This window comes from Eleutherodactylus coqui, chromosome 5 (genome assembly GCF_035609145.1).
Source record: "Eleutherodactylus coqui strain aEleCoq1 chromosome 5, aEleCoq1.hap1, whole genome shotgun sequence".
Taxonomy (NCBI): Eukaryota; Metazoa; Chordata; class Amphibia; order Anura; family Eleutherodactylidae; genus Eleutherodactylus; species Eleutherodactylus coqui.
In genome coordinates this window covers 11,444,628-11,462,905 of record NC_089841.1, presented here as the reverse complement: position 1 = coordinate 11,462,905, position 18,278 = coordinate 11,444,628, and the positions used below count along the sequence as shown (strand labels likewise).

At 52.8% G+C, this 18,278-nt stretch overlaps 1 protein-coding gene across 1 annotated transcript in view; it reads left to right on the top strand.

Annotated features, from left to right (window-relative positions):
- The first annotated feature begins 499 nt into the window (after positions 1 to 499).
- DNAI1 (dynein axonemal intermediate chain 1) overlaps positions 500 to 18,278 on the top strand; it is a 138,824-nt gene continuing 121,045 nt past the window's right edge. Inside the window, exons 1-7 of the mRNA XM_066601824.1 lie at positions 500 to 559; positions 5,149 to 5,192; positions 7,676 to 7,744; positions 13,440 to 13,538; positions 17,562 to 17,642; positions 17,776 to 17,902; positions 18,041 to 18,111. Coding sequence (XP_066457921.1) covers positions 5,172 to 5,192; positions 7,676 to 7,744; positions 13,440 to 13,538; positions 17,562 to 17,642; positions 17,776 to 17,902; positions 18,041 to 18,111 — 468 coding nt within the window. The 5' untranslated portion in view covers positions 500 to 559; positions 5,149 to 5,171. The remainder of the gene's footprint in view (positions 560 to 5,148; positions 5,193 to 7,675; positions 7,745 to 13,439; positions 13,539 to 17,561; positions 17,643 to 17,775; positions 17,903 to 18,040; positions 18,112 to 18,278) is intronic.

The window sequence follows — 18,278 nt, the reverse complement described above, 5'->3', positions numbered from 1 at the left end:
ATCACGGATCTATCGCAGGACGACATCTGTTCACGCTTTAAGTGATCGCTCGTTCGCACGTCATTGGACAGCGATGGTTTGGTCGGTCGCATGGACTAAGGACTGAGCGATGCGGGATGCATATATCTATATTAAACCCGAGTTCGGCACTATGAAGCAATTCCAGCAATCTCATTGGTTGTGCCGAACTGGGGTTTAATATAGATATATGCATACGGGACACAAAGGCCATTCCTGCTGCAGGAGCACGGCGGAGCTCCAGGGCTCCATGCCGTAAAAAGGGAGAAAGGGTGGGGTCACGTGACTAAGTGAAGCCCGATCACTGCCTGTGCAACGCGATCTCCATGGTAACCGCTCTTTGACCAACCACAGCCTTCAATTATCATCACATGACTAGCGCTCCGCCCACATACCGCCCTTACACCTAAGGTCACTGACAACTCCACGCGACCCTGTGTCCTAGCAACCACTGATTACGTTCGGTCACGTGTGCGGCTGTCTGCTGTGTCCTAGCAACCAGCTATCAACTTCCGGTCCGAGGAACATTGTGAGTCGGCAGGTGAATAATCCGTTCTATCTTGCTTTTTAGTATATGATCTATAGAGCGGCCGCGCCTCATATACCGCTCATACCGCATGATATCCTCCTCATATCCCGCTCATACCGCATGATATCCTCCTCATATACCGCTCATACCGCATGATATCCTCCTCATATACTGCATGATATCCGCCTCATATACCGCTCATACCGCATGATATCCTCCTCATATACTGCATGATATCCGCCTCATATACCGCTCATACTGCATGATATCCTCATATACCGCTCATACTGCATGATATCCTCCTCATATACCGCTCATACTGCATGATAACCTCCTCATATACCGCTCATACTGCATGATAACCTCCTCATATACCGCTCATACTGCATGATAACCTCCTCATATACCGCTCATACCGCATGATATCCTCCTCATATACCGCTCATACCGCATGATAACCTCTTCATATACCGCTCATACCGCATGATATCCTCATATACCGCTCATACTGCATGATATCCTCCTCATATACCGCTCATACCGCATGATATCCTCCTCATATACCGCTCATACTGCATGATATCCTCATATACCGCTCATACTGCATGATATCCGCCTCATATACCGCTCATACTGCATGATAACCTCCTCATATACCGCTCATACCGCATGATATCCTCCTCATATACCGCTCATACCGCATGATAACCTCCTCATATACCGCTCATACCGCATGATATCCTCATATACCGCTCATACTGCATGATATCCTCCTCATATACCGCTCATACCGCATGATATCCTCCTCATATACCGCTCATACTGCAAGATAACCTCCTCATATACCGCTCATACCGCATGATATCCTCCTCATATACCGCTCATACCGCATGATAACCTCCTCATATACCGCTCATACCGCATGATATCCGCCTCATATACCGCTCATACTGCATGATATCCGCCTCATATACCGCTCATACTGCATGATATCCGCCTCATATACCGCTCATACCGCGTGATATCCGCCTCATATACCGCTCATACCGCATGATATCCGCCTCATATACCGCTCATACTGCATGATATCCGCCTCATATACCGCTCATACTGCATGATATCCGCCTCATATACCGCTCATACCGCATGATATCCTCCTCATATACCGCTCATACCGCGTGATATCCTCCTCATATACCGCTCATACCGCATGATATCCGCCTCATATACCGCTCATACTGCATGATATCCGCCTCATATACCGCTCATACCGCATGATATCTGCCTCATATACCGCTCATACCGCATGATATCCTCCTCATATACCGCTCATACCGCATGATATCCTCCTCATATACCGCTCATACTGCATGATATCCTCCTCATATACCGCTCATACTGCATGATATCCTCCTCATATACCGCTCATACTGCATGATATCCGCCTCATATACCGCTCATACCGCATGATATCCTCCTCATGTACCGCTCATACTGCATGATATCCTCCTCATATACCGCTCATACTGCATGATATCCGCCTCATATACCGCTCATACTGCATGATATCCGCCTCATATACCGCTCATACTGCATGATATCCGCCTCATATACCGCTCATACTGCATGATATCCACCTCATGTACCGCTAATACCGCATGATATCCACCTCATGTACCGCTCATTCTGCATGATATCCTCCTCATATACCGCTCATACTACATGATATCCGCCTCATATACCGCTCATACCGCATGATATCCACCTCAGGTACAGCTAATACCGCATGATATCCACCTCATATACCGCTCATACTGCATGATATCCGCCTCATATACTGCTCATACCGCATGATATCCGCCTATGTACCGCTCATACTGCATGATATCCTCCTCATATACCGCTCATACCGCATGATATCCTCCTCATATACCGCTCATACTGCATGATATCCGCCTCATATACCGCTCATACTGCATGATATCCGCCTCATATACCGCTCATACCGCGTGATATCCTCCTCATATACCGCTCATACCGCATGATATCCGCCTCATATACCGCTCATACTGCATGATATCCGCCTCATATACCGCTCATACTGCATGATATCCGCCTCATATACCGCTCATACCGCATGATATCCTCCTCATATACCGCTCATACCGCATGATATCCTCCTCATATACCGCTCATACTGCATGATATCCTCCTCATATACCGCTCATACTGCATGATATCCTCCTCATATACCGCTCATACTGCATGATATCCGCCTCATATACCGCTCATACCGCATGATATCCTCCTCATGTACCGCTCATACTGCATGATATCCTCCTCATATACCGCTCATACTGCATGATATCCGCCTCATATACCGCTCATACTGCATGATATCCGCCTCATATACCGCTCATACTGCATGATATCCGCCTCATATACCGCTCATACTGCATGATATCCTCATATACCGCTCATACTGCATGATATCCGCCTCATATACCGCTCATACTGCATGATATCCACCTCATGTACCGCTAATACCGCATGATATCCACCTCATGTACCGCTCATTCTGCATGATATCCTCCTCATATACCGCTCATACTACATGATATCCGCCTCATATACCGCTCATACCGCATGATATCCACCTCAGGTACAGCTAATACCGCATGATATCCACCTCATATACCGCTCATACTGCATGATATCCGCCTCATATACTGCTCATACCGCATGATATCCGCCTATGTACCGCTCATACTGCATGATATCCTCCTCATATACCGCTCATACCGCATGATATCCTCCTCATATACCGCTCATACTGCATGATATCCGCCTCATATACCGCTCATACTGCATGATATCCACCTCATGTACCGCTAATACCGCATGATATCCACCTCATGTACCGCTAATACTGCATGATATCCACCTCATGTACAGCTAATACCGCATGATATCCACCTCATGTACCGCTCATACCGCATGATATCCGCCTCATATACTGCTCATACCGCATGATATCCGCCTATGTACCGCTCATACTGAATGATATCCGCCTCATATACTGCTCATACTGCATGATATCCTCCTCATATACCGCTCATACTGCATGATATCCGCCTCATATACCGCTCATACTGCATGACATCCACCTCATGTACCGCTAATACCGCATGATATCCACCTCATGTACAGCTAATGCCGCATGATATCCTCCTCATATACCGCTCATACTGCATGATATCCTCCTCATATACTGCTCATACTACATGATATCCGCCTCATATACCGCTCATACCGCATGATATCCACCTCAGGTACAGCTAATACCGCATGATATCCACCTCAGGTACAGCTAATACCGCATGATATCCACCTCATATACCGCTCATACCGCATGATATCCGCCTATGTACCGCTCATACTGCATGATATCCTCCTCATATACCGCTCATACCGCATGATATCCTCCTCATATACCGCTCATACTGCATGATATCCGCCTCATATACCGCTCATACTGCATGATATCCACCTCATGTACCGCTAATACCGCATAATATCCACCTCATGTACAGCTAATACCGCATGATATCCACCTCATATACTGCTCATACCGCATGATATCCACCTCATATACCGCTCATACCGCATGATATCCACCTCATATACCGCTCATACTGCATGATATCCACCTCATATACCACACATACTGCATGATATCCGCCTCATATACCGCTCATACCGCATAATATCCGCCTCATATACCGCTCATACCGCATGATATCCCGCTCATACCGCATAATATCCGCCTCATATACCGCTCATACCGCATGATATCCGCCTCATATACCGCTCATACCGCATGATATCCGCCTCATATACCGCTCATACCGCATGATATCCGCCTCATATATCGCTCATACCGCATGATATCCGCCTCATATACCGCATGATATCCGCCTCATATACCGCTCATACCGCATGATATCCACCTCATATACCGCTCATACTGCATGATATCCACCTCATATACCGCTCATGCTGCATGATATCCACCTCATATACCGCTCACACTGCATGATATCCGCCCCGCGGACCGCTTTTGATTATGTAATGGCAGGATAGACATATATTTCTTCTGCGCATCCTGGCTTCAGATATATTAATGATGATAGTACAACCATGCTCACAGGAACTGCCCAATAACTTTATACAATACCTGCCACATTTCCCCCCATATACAGTGCCCATCCCCACCCCAATATATAGTGCCCGCCTCATCCTATACCCCCCTCATACAGTCTGCACCACATACCCACCATACACTGTGCCCACCACATACCCCCCTCATACACAGTGCCCGCCACACACTCCCCTTATATAGTTACCCCCTCAAATTCCCTCTATATAGTACCTGCCACATAGCCCCCATATACAGTGCCCACCATATAGAATTCCTGTAACACTGCGGTTCTACGACCTCCATGGACTGTGCGTGGCACCTTGTGGGTCGGTACTTCGTCTTCTTCCTTCTCCTGCTCTGACAAATCTGTATAACCGAAGCCTCTTCTTCTCTTCTGTAGACCCTGCGCAGACTGACCGGACCATGCCGACCAGAGCGAAACAGGTAACAGCATGTTGTAGTCCGTATGACTGCCCCGGAATGTAACAGTGACTTTATGTTTTATATACAGTACTTCAGCCCCCCTATAGCCAATTAATGCCGGCCCCATCTGTATTCCCAGTGTCCCTCATAGAGATCCCTCTCTGCTCCTAGAACCATCCTACTCCCCTCTCGAAGCCTCCCCACTCCCCTCCCGAAGCCTCCCCACTCCCCTCCCGAAGCCTCCCCACTCCCCTCCCGAAGCCTCCCCACTCCCCTCCCGAAGCCTCCCCACTCCCCTCCCGAAGCCTCCCCACTGCCCTCCCGAAGCCTCCCCACTGCCCTCCCGAAGCCTCCCCACTGCCCTCCCGAAGCCTCCCCACTGCCCTCCCGAAGCCTCCCCACTGCCCTCCCGAAGCCTCCCCACTGCCCTCCCGAAGCCTCCCCACTGCCCTCCCGAAGCCTCCCCACTCCCCTCTCGAAGCCTCCCCACTCCCCTCTCGAAGCCTCCCCACTCCCCTCTCGAAGCCTCCCCACTCCCCTCTCGAAGCCTCCCCACTCCCCTCTCGAAGCCTCCCCACTCCCCTCTCGAAGCCTCCCCACTCCCCTCTCGAAGCCTCCCCACTCCCCTCTCGAAGCCTCCCCACTGCCCTCTCGAAGCCTCCCCACTGCCCTCTCGAAGCCTCCCCACTGCCCTCTCGAAGCCTCCCCACTGCCCTCTCGAAGCCTCCCCACTGCCCTCTCGAAGCCTCCCCACTGCCCTCTCGAAGCCTCCCCACTCCCCTCTCGAAGCCGTCTTTCTAGAAGCATCCCTACGTTCCCCTGCCTCTGTAGAGGGTTCATCCAGACCCTCAGTCTGCAGCATGACTGAACAGCGGCTCCTCTCAGCAGTTAGCACTCTTAGGCCGGGTTCACATGGGGTCGATTTGCCACGGAATTTCGCTGCGGCAAATCCGTCTGTGGCCACTAATCCCGGGATTAGCCAGCCATGTGGACAAGAACTGGCAAAAATCTCGTTCACATGGGGCGGCCAATCCATCGCGGCAAAGCTGGGCGCAACCGGCGTTGTGGCGCAGATTTAGACTATGCGGCATGTCATTTTTTTTTTCCGCTGCGGCCTCGCTTCTCTCTATGGGGATAGCAAGCCACAGCGGAATGCCGGCGGCCGCACCGTCCCAAAACCTGTGATGAAATGCCACGTGTTTGAAGCTTTTCTTTTCCAGTGGAATTCCCGCGGTTTTTTGGTACGGGAATTCCGCTGGAAATCCGTCCCGTGTGAACCTAGCCTTACCGGCAGCACCGGCTTCAGATCCCGCCGAGCACTAATCTGCGGGGAGTTTGTAAGTTGTCCGCGGTTTACCCAACACTCCGAAACATAGTAATTGAACTTAGACTGTTAAATCAGGTAATGTGCAGCGCTGAGGAGTAAGTGCAGCGCTGAGGAGTAAGTGCGGCGCTGAGGAGGGGTCCCAAGCCTCTATGCTGCTGGAGGCGAAGTGTGAAATGGCGCCCCCCTGGAAGAATAATATTCATTTTACAGGCAGTGAAAGTGCCAATACACCAAATACCCAACACATAATTGAAGCTTGTCTGAGTAATAGTGACCCCCACAGTGGCCCCAGTAGTAATAGTGACCCCCACAGTGGCCCCAGTAGTAATAGTGACCCCCATAGTGGCCCCAGTAGTAATAGTGACCCCCACAGTGGCCCCAGTAGTAATAGTGACCCCCACAGTGGCCCCAGTAGTAATAGTGACCCCCACAGTGGCCCCAGTAGTAATAGTGACCCCCATAGTGGCCCCAGTAGTAATAGTGACCCCCACAGTGGCCCCAGTAGTAATAGTGACCCCCCACAGTGGCCCCAGTAGTAATAGTGACCCCCACAGTGGCCGCAGTAGTAATAGTGGCCCCAGTAGTAAAAGTGACCCCCCACAGTGGCCGCAGTAGTAATAGTGACCCCCCCACAGTGGCCCCAGTAGTAATAGTGACCCCCCCACAGTGGCCCCAGTAGTAATAGTGATCCCCCCACAGTGGCCCCAGTAGTAATAGTGACCCCCACAGTGGCCCCAGTAGTAATAGTGTGTGTCCCCCCCCCCCATATTGGTCCATATTGTAATCAGTGACCCTTGTATTGGCCCCTTGCCAGCAGCATCCACACAAGCCATGCACTCACTGTGTCCGCAGTGGGCATCCGCTGCGCTGTAATCAGTCTGTGACCCCTGAACCCCCTGGCATCTGTGCTGCATACAGGCCTGAGGAGGAAGAGGTCAGGGGTCACAGATGGAGCCGCGGGCACTGCTTGTTGGGTTGCAGCAGGAAGTTATTTCTTACCAGGTGGCACCCCTAGTGCCGCCAGCTCCGGTCTCCATGTGGTAGAGGCGCCTCTGTGCGCTATATAAATGTGTAAAGCAAATAAACTCCTGTGGGGAGCCCCCTGCTGTCCGCCCGGAACCCCCCACCCATCTGTATCTGTGCCCGGTGACTCCTGTGATGTTCTCCTTCTCTGCAGGGCGTTGCTCCTCTTCAGGCTCAGAAGCAGAACGTCTCCAAACTGCTGAAGACCGTGAGCAGGCGGAGGGTGAGCATGTGCGGTGGGATGTATTGTACGACCCCTGGGATCCCTACTGATCACATGAGCGGGGGTCTTACTAGTTCAGCATGCACACTCCATTCATCTCTAAGGGACTAGTATTGTACGGCCCCTGGGACCCCTACTGATCACATGAGCGGGGGTCTTACTTGGTCAGCATGCACACTCCATTCATCTCTAAGGGACTAGTATTGTACGACCTCTGGGACCCCTACTGATCACATGAGCGGGGGTCTTATCGGTGGAGCATGCACACTCCATTCATCTCTAAGGGACTAGTATTGTACGACCTCTGGGACCCCTACTGATCACATGAGCGGGGGTCTTACTAGTTCAGCATGCACACTCCATTCATCTCTAAGGGACTAGTATTGTACGACCCCTGGGACCCCTACCGATAACATGAGCGGGGGTCTTACTTGGTCAGCATGCACACTCCATTCATCTCTAAGGGACTAGTATTGTACGACCTCTGGGACCCCTACTGATCACATGAGCGGGGGTCTTATCGGTGGAGCATGCACACTCCATTCATCTCTAAGGGACTAGTATTGTACGACCCCTGGGATCCCTACTGATCACATGAGCGGGGGTCTTATCGGTGGAGCATGCACACTCCATTCATCTGTAAGGGACTAGTATTCTACGACCCCTGGGACCCCTACTGATCACATGAGCGGGGGTCTTATCGGTGGAGCATGCACACTCCATTCATCTGTAAGGGACTAGTATTCTACGACCCCTGGGACCCCTACTGATCACATGAGCGGGGGTCTTACTAGTTCAGCATGCACACTCCATTCATCTGTAAGGGCCTAGTATTGTACGACCCCTGGGACCCCTACTGATCACATGAGCGGGGGTCTTATCGGTGGAGCATGCACACTCCATTCATCTCTAGGGGACTAGTATTGTACGACCCCTGGGACCCCTACTGATCACATGAGCGGGGGTCTTATCGGTGGAGCATGCACACTCCATTCATCTCTAAGGGACTAGTATTGTACGACCCCTGGGATCCCTACTGATCACATGAGCGGGGGTCTTATCGGTGGAGCATGCACACTCCATTCATCTGTAAGGGACTAGTATTCTACGACCCCTGGGACCCCTACTGATCACATGAGCGGGGGTCTTATCGGTGGAGCATGCACACTCCATTCATCTCTAAGGGACTAGTATTGTAGACCCCTGGGACCCCTACTGATCACATGAGCGGGGGTCTTACAAGGTCAGCATGCACACTCCATTCATCTCTAAGGGACTAGTATTGTACGGGCTCTGGGACCCCTACTGATCACATGAGCGGGGGTCTTATCGGTGGAGCATGCACACTCCATTCATCTCTAAGGGACTAGTATTGTAGACCCCTGGGACCCCTACTGATCACATGAGCGGGGGTCTTACTAGTTCAGCATGCACACTCCATTCATCTCTAAGGGACTAGTATTGTACGGGCTCTGGGACCCCTACTGATCACATGAGCGGGGGTCTTATCGGTGGAGCATGCACACTCCATTCATCTCTAAGCGACTAGTATTGTACGACCCCTGGGACCCCTACTGATCACATGAGCGGGGGTCTTACTAGTACAGCATGCACACTCCATTCATCTCTAAGGGACTAGTATTGTACGACCTCTGGGACCCCTACTGATCACATGAGCGGGGGTCTTACTAGTTCAGCATGCACACTCCATTCATCTCTAAGGGACTAGTATTGTACGACCTCTGGGACCCCTACTGATCACATGAGCGGGGGTCTTATCGGTGGAGCATGCACACTCCATTCATCTGTAAGGGACTAGTATTGTACGACCCCTGGGACCCCAATAATCACATGAGTGGGGGTCTTATCGGTGGAGCATGCACACTCCATTCATCTCTAAGGGACTGGTATTGTACGACCTCTGGGACCCCTACTGATCACATGAGCGGGGGTCTTATCGGTGGAGCATGCACACTCCATTCATCTGTAAGGGACTAGTATTGTACGACCCCTGGGACCCCTACTGATCACATGAGCGGGGGTCTTATCGGTGAAGCATGCACACTCCATTCATCTCTAAGGGACTAGTATTGTACGACCTCTGGGACCCCTACTGATCACATGAGCGGGGGTCTTACTAGTTCAGCATGCACACTCCATTCATCTCTAAGGGACTAGTATTGTACGGCCCCTGGGACCCCTACTGATCACATGAGCGGGGGTCTTACTTGGTCAGCATGCACACTCCATTCATCTCTAAGGGACTAGTATTGTACGGCCCCTGGGACCCCTACTGATCACATGAGCGGGGGTCTTACTAGTTCAGCATGCACACTCCATTCATCTCTAAGGGACTAGTATTGTACGACCCCTGGGACCCCTACTGATCACATGAGCGGGGGTCTTACTAGTTCAGCATGCACACTCCATTCATCTGTAAGGGACTAGTATTGTACGACCCCTGGGACCCCTACCGATCACATGAGCGGGGGTCTTATCGGTGGAGCATGCACACTCCATTCATCTGTAAGGGACTAGTATTCTACGACCCCTGGGACCCCTACTGATCACATGAGCGGGGGTCTTATCGGTGGAGCATGCACACTCCATTCATCTCTAAGGGACTAGTATTGTACGACCGCTGGGACCCCTACTGATCACATGAGCGGGGGTCTTATCGGTGGAGCATGCACACTCCATTCATCTCTAAGGGACTAGTATTGTACGACCTCTGGGACCCCTACTGATCACATGAGCGGGGGTCTTACTAGTTCAGCATGCACACTCCATTCATCTCTAAGGGACTAGTATTGTACGGCCCCTGGGACCCCTACTGATCACATGAGCGGGGGTCTTACTAGTTCAGCATGCACACTCCATTCATCTCTAAGGGACTAGTATTGTACGACCTCTGGGACCCCTACTGATCACATGAATGGGGGTCTTATCGGTGGAGCATGCACACTCCATTCATCTGTAAGGGACTAGTATTGTACGACCCCTGGGACCCCTACTGATCACATGAGCGGGGGTCTTACTAGTTCAGCATGCACACTCCATTCATCTCTAAGGGACTAGTATTGTACGACCTCTGGGACCCCTACTGATCACATGAGCGGGGGTCTTATCGGTGGAGCATGCACACTCCATTCATCTGTAAGGGACTAGTATTGTACGACCCCTGGGACCCCTACTGATCACATGGGCGGGGGTCTTACTAGTTCAGCATGCACACTCCATTCATCTCTAAGGGACTAGTATTGTACGGCCCCTGGGACCCCTACCGATCACATGAATGGGGGTCTTACTAGTTCAGCATGCACACTCCATTCATCTGTAAGGGACTAGTATTCTACGACCTCTGGGACCCCTACTGATCCCATGAGTGGGGGTCTTATCGGTGGAGCATGCACACTCCATTCATCTCTAAGGGCCTAGTATTGTACGGCTTTCCTCCTGCGGCCCATATAGAGGAGCGGAGGGTGCATGCTTCACTGTCGCTGCTTCATAATGGCGGACATGAGACCCCCATTCTCGTGATCGTCGGACCCCACCGATCAGACCCCTGCCTTGGGGATAGAGTATATGGTTAAATCTTGGGACAGCCGCTTTAATGCAAGGACTGAGGGTCCGAGTCAGTGACTAATCAGAGCACAGTGTCTCCCTTCTTCCAGGCTCTTCCTATATAACCCTTAAAGGGGCATTCCAGTCAGCGGGTAAAACGATGGCAGGGGGCTAAAACAAAGGAAAAACAAGTTAGAAAACAGTCTTTGGTTGTTCTAGTAAACTATAAGAGACGCTCCAAGTTTATAGACCAAGCACTCCTACGGTATAGGTGGGGAAAGGGGGATAAAACCCCACATATTTGGTATTTCCGTGTCCGTAAAAGCCTCATCTATCAAAGCAACGCATGATTTATCCCGCTCAGCGAAAAAAATACATAACGGCAGAATTACACTGTTTGGGTAATCAAGAAAAATGTAATAAAAGTAATCAAAAAGTTGTATATTTTTTAAAATGGAACCAATAGAAACTACAAGACATCGCTATCCATGGAAACCTAAAAAGATGGTGTCAAATATCCCGCGGTTACCGTGGCGAAGAGAAAAAAACAAAAATCAAAAAAAGAGGGCGGAGTCATTAAAGGGCTAAAGAGGTTCTGCAGGAAATGAAAAGAAAACCCTCTGCTTTCCTTGTAGTCTGGTCCTAGAATGTAACTAGTGCAGGCTGATGGGCCCTGCTATACTGTGCCCGTCAGGGGGGCGGGCACTAACCCTTGCAAGGACAGGAAGTATGCTCTTAGGCACCGCCCCTGCCCATGGATCTGCCCCCTCCCCTGCCCATGGATCTGCCCCCTCCCCTGCCCATGGATCTGCCCCCTCCCCTCGGGTTTCATCAACCCATTTTAGTTGCGTTCTAGGACTGGTTTCCAAGAAGCTATGTGGGTGGCGGCCATGTTTTTTCACTTCCTGTACAACCCTTTTAATGACCCGGCCTGCTATGGGCGTTCACATCCTTCACGTAGAACATCCCCTTAAACGGCCTCTGCAGGTTATTGTGCAGATACATGGAGGGTCATCCCAAACATTTGTCACCTGGGGCGGCCATCATGGGCATCCTCATCCGTTCACTGAGGGGACGTGGAGTGCGCCATCTCATGACCACTTGTGGTTCAGCATTCGGACCCTCAGCCATACGGCTCAGAATTGGCGTTAGATTTACCATCTGCATGTGGAACGACTCCGCTGCGTATAGATGACAGCACGGATTCCCAGTAAGAGCTGACTGCACGGGGGTTCGCCCATCGTGTCACTCGGGAATCCGGTGATCCAATGTGCTGTGGTCACTCTACCAAAGGGTTAACTAGCCAGGGGGCCTCTGATCCCCACCCTAAGGGTCTTCCACCTTGGATTGTCTGTATGAAGATGCTGCCGCTCACCCGATGACGAAGCCAACACTTCTTCATCAGGAGTCACAATCTTCATGTGGCATGAAATCTCATCCCTGTGGGGGCATCTGCCAACGATGGTGGTCATCTATGGGCAGGGATGATTGTATGAATGAGCATTGGTTCCCTAATAGTGACCGGGCCTGTGTGAAGGTCAGGCAGACGGGCGCCGATCTTGTTGATTGGTTCTTGTCAACTGTGACACGCCTTCTAATGTAAAATGACCCTTCGGCAGGAGCTGGACCGTTATTGGACAGCCTAGTGCCCCATCCGGGGCGGCACCGGATACCCCAGCGCTGTAAAAGCACAGTGCCGTAATATAAGGCCCTTTACTAATAACCATTACAGGGCGTATTGGCGGTTTCTGATGCCGTAATCTGCTGCTTTGTGTCCCTCAGACCGCGGTCAGGAAGAGAAATGTCCTCTACACACTTTAGAGAGTGAGCGTCTCCACCGCTGCACAGTTGTGGGGGTCATTCACCGGATGCCGTAGCGCAATCAGTCATCGTTTCCTAGATGAAAAGACACATTGGGGTGTAATGAGCGTTACACAAACCCCACAGGGGCGTCCGATTCATGCTGGTCCTCTTTCGGCCTGACCAGGGCGACCGTTTGTGCGCAAGAACTTTAAATTCGTTGTGAAACATTTTTTTATGGACGACCGCCAAAATGTTGTGGTATACATGGGGGAACCACAAGGGGAGTCGCCCGTTATTGTCCCTCATCGGTAATGCCTTCATATGTCAGGATGAAGAGGACTCCACAGACGTGGGGGATGGAGCAGATGAGTGGACGCAGGTCAAGACCCTTGTGAAGCCATCAGACCAGCTGGAATTAACGGAGGCGGTGAGTGCAGCTCTTACCATAGTGATAAAGGGTCTAATAATTGTACTAAGTGTCTATTGCCATGTACATCCTTCGTAACCTGGAGAGGAGGTGTCTCATAGGGACCACTGAGGGATCACGTCTCATAGGGACCACTGAGGGATGGTGTCTCATAGGGACCACTGAGGGATCACGTCTCATAGGGACCACTGAGGGATCACGTCTCATAGGGACCACTGAGGGATCACGTCTCATAGGGACCACTGAGGGATCACGTCTCATAGGGACCACTGAGGGATCACGTCTGATAGGGACCACTGGGGGGGGATCACGTCTCATAGGGACCACTGGGGGGGATCACGTCTCATAGGGACCACTGGGGGGGATCACGTCTCATAGGGACCACTGGGGGATCATATCACAAGGCATAGGGATCATGTTACATAAGTAGCACTGAGGGATTATGTCACAGGGCATAGGGATCACTGGTGATGAATTACAGTAGTGCCGGTCAGACGTGATCGGGCCTAGGGTTATTACTAGTGAGGTGTGGGATGATGTTTGGATGGAGGCTACAGGAGAGGCAGAGGGCTGAGATTGGGGAGGGGGGGGGAGTCTGAATACAGTATAACTAAAAGAATGTCAGCAGAGACTATCCAATGACATTATAGACTAGCAGTTGACAGCAGAGACCCCTCACCCACCCAAAGGGACATGTACCAGCGGCAGGATCAGCTCAGCTGTAGCAGAGACCTCCTCTAGAGAAGCTCTGACCCCTGCAGACCCCTGAAAGTGAGAGTGAAGGGAACCAACAATCACATGCTGTACAGAGTCCTGCAGAAAGTGTGGCGCTGGGGAGGGATCTACTGATCCGGGGGATCAGAGATAATGTACCGGGAGAGATCCGGGGGATCAGAGATAATGTAGCGGGAGAGATCCGGGGGTTCTGAGATAATGTGCCGCGAGAGATCCGGGGGATCAGAGATAATGTGCCGCGAGAGATCCGGGGGATCAGAGATAATGTGCCGCGAGAGATCCGGGGGATCAGAGATAATGTACCGCGAGAGATCCGGGGGATCAGAGATAATGTGCCGCGAGAGATCCGGGGGATCAGAGATAATGTGCCCCGAGAGGTCCGGGGGATCAGAGATAATGTGCCGCGAGAGGTCCGGGGGATCAGAGATAATGTGCCGCGGGAGATCCGGGGGATCAGAGATAATGTGCCGCGAGAGGTCCGGGGGATCAGAGATAATGTGCCGCGAGAGGTCCGGGGGATCAGAGATAATGTGCCGCGAGTGGTCCGGGGGATCAGAGATAATGTGCCGCGAGAGGTCCGGGGGATCAGAGATAATGTGCCGCGAGAGGTCCGGGGGATCAGAGATAATGTGCCGCGAGAGGTCCGGGGGATCAGAGATAATGTGCCGCGAGAGGTCCGGGGGATCAGAGATAATGTGCCGCGAGAGGTCCGGGGGATCAGAGATAATGTGCCGCGAGAGGTCCGGGGGATCAGAGATAATGTGCCGCGAGAGGTCCGGGGGATCAGAGATAATGTGCCGCGAGAGGTCCGGGGGATCAGAGATAATGTGCCGCGAGAGGTCCGGGGGATCAGAGATAATGTGCCGCGAGAGGTCCGGGGGATCAGAGATAATGTGCCGCGAGAGGTCCGGGGGATCAGAGATAATGTGCCGCGAGAGGTCCGGGGGATCAGAGATAATGTACCGGGAGAGATCCGGGGGATCAGAGATAATGTGCCGCCAGAGATCCGGGGGATCAGAGATAATGTGCCGCCAGAGATCCGGGGGATCAGAGATAATGTGCCGCCAGAGATCCGGGGGATCAGAGATAATGTGCCGCCAGAGATCCGGGGGATCAGAGATAATGTGCCGCCAGAGATCCGGGGGGTCAGAGATAATGTGCCGCCAGAGATCCGGGGGATCAGAGATAATGTGCCGCCAGAGGTCCGGGGGGTCAGAGATAATGTGCCGCGAGACATCCGGGGGATCAGAGATAATGTACCGCGAGAGGTCCGGGGGATCAGAGATAATGTGCCGCGAGACGTCCGGGGGATCAGAGATAATGTACCGCGAGAGGTCCGGGGGATCAGAGATAATGTACCGCGAGAGGTCCGGGGGATCAGAGATAATGTACCGCGAGAGGTCCGGGGGATCAGAGATAATGTGCCGCGAGAGGTCCGGGGGATCAGAGATAATGTGCCGCGAGAGGTCCGGGGGATCAGAGATAATGTGCCGCGAGAGGTCCGGGGGATCAGAGATAATGTGCCGCGAGAGATCCGGGGGATCAGAGATAATGTGCCGCGAGAGGTCCGGGGGATCAGGGATAATGTGCCGCGAGAGGTCCGGGGGATCAGAGATAATGTGCCGCGAGAGGTCCGGGGGATCAGAGATAATGTGCCGCGAGAGGTCCGGGGGATCAGAGATAATGTGCCGCGAGAGGTCCGGGGGATCAGAGATAATGTGCCGCGAGAGGTCCGGGGGATCAGAGATAATGTGCCGCGAGAGGTCCGGGGGATCAGAGATAATGTGCCGCGAGAGGTCCGGGGGATCAGAGATAATGTGCCGCCAGAGATCCGGGGGATCAGAGATAATGTGCCGCCAGAGATCCGGGGGATCAGAGATAATGTGCCGCCAGAGATCCGGGGGGTCAGAGATAATGTGCCGCCAGAGATCCGGGGGATCAGAGATAATGTGCCGCCAGAGGTCCGGGGGGTCAGAGATAATGTGCCGCGAGACATCCGGGGGATCAGAGATAATGTACCGCGAGAGGTCCGGGGGATCAGAGATAATGTGCCGCGAGACGTCCGGGGGATCAGAGATAATGTGCCGCGAGAGGTCCGGGGGATCAGAGATAATGTACCGCGAGAGGTCCGGGGGATCAGAGATAATGTGCCGCGAGAGGTCCGGGGGATCAGAGATAATGTACCGCGAGAGGTCCGGGGGATCAGAGATAATGTACCGCGAGAGGTCCGGGGGATCAGAGATAATGTGCCGCGAGAGGTCCGGGGGATCAGAGATAATGTGCCGCGAGAGGTCCGGGGGATCAGAGATAATGTGCCGCGAGAGGTCCGGGGGATCAGAGATAATGTACCGCGAGAGGTCCGGGGGATCAGAGATAATGTACCGCGAGAGGTCCGGGGGATCAGAGATAATGTACCGCGAGAGGTCCGGGGGATCAGAGATAATGTGCCGCGAGAGGTCCGGGGGATCAGAGATAATGTGCCGCGAGAGGTCCGGGGGATCAGAGATAATGTGCCGCGAGAGGTCCGGGGGATCAGAGATAATGTGCCGCGAGAGATCCGGGGGATCAGAGATAATGTGTCGCGAGAGGTCCGGGGGATCAGGGATAATGTGCCGCGAGAGGTCCGGGGGATCAGAGATAATGTGCCGCGAGAGGTCCGGGGGATCAGAGATAATGTGCCGCGAGAGGTCCGGGGGATCAGAGATAATGTGCCGCGAGAGGTCCGGGGGATCAGAGATAATGTGCCGCGAGAGGTCCGGGGGATCAGAGATAATGTGCCGCGAGAGGTCCGGGGGATCAGAGATAATGTGCCGCGAGAGATCCGGGGGATCAGAGATAATGTGTCGCGAGAGGTCCGGGGGATCAGGGATAATGTGCCGCGAGAGGTCCGGGGGATCAGAGATAATGTGCCGCGAGAGGTCCGGGGGATCAGAGATAATGTGCCGCGAGAGGTCCGGGGGATCAGAGATAATGTGCCGCGAGAGGTCCGGGGGATCAGAGATAATGTGCCGCGAGAGGTCCGGGGGATCAGAGATAATGTGCCGCGAGAGGTCCGGGGGATCAGAGATAATGTGCCGCGAGAGGTCCGGGGGATCAGAGATAATGTGCCGCGAGAGGTCCGGGGGATCAGAGATAATGTGCCGCGAGAGGTCCGGGGGATCAGAGATAATGTGCCGCGAGAGGTCCGGGGGATCAGAGATAATGTGCCGCGAGAGGTCCGGGGGATCAGAGATAATGTGCCGCGAGAGGCGCACATTTACCGGCAGCTCTTTATCTTCGTGTTTACAGGAGCTGAAGGAAGAATTCACCCGTATCCTGACGGCTAATAACCCCCACGCGCCGCAGAACATCGTCCGATACAGCTTCAAGGTGAGTGGCGGAGGAATACAGAAACTCCACGTGTCGCGTCTGGTAATGCGGCACCAGATTAGAGGACCTCTATGGTATAGCCCCCCCGACCCCGTATATACCTCGTGCACTGAGCGCCCTTCATTCTGCGCAGGAACGGGCCTACAGACCCATCAGCATGGTGGACCAGCTGGCCGTACACTTCTCCCTGGATGGGAACATGCTACATAAGGACTCGGACGAGGCGCGGAGACAGCGGGCGAGGATGGGGGTCATTGACGGTAAGGACGGCCGCGATGGGGGGGATGACTATGTGTGGACCTACTGGTCTCTGGACCGCCCGTATACAAGGTCTTACTGCTGGCGCCGGCGTATATTATTACGTATCTGCTCATTACATATATCCTCGCCTTCCACAGAGACTCCGACAAGTGACTCCACCGAGGCTACAGAAAGAGAAGCCGAGAAGGAGGGCAGAGCGGAGCCCGGGGTACAGTATAGACATCAGCAGGAAGGGGGCTGAGAACCTTGGCTGCTGCAGAACCTCATAGTACATACCCCAGCTGCTGCAGAACCTCATAGTGCATACCTCAGCTGCTGCAGAACCTCATAGTGCATACCTCAGCTGCTGCAGAACCTCATAGTGCATACCTCAGC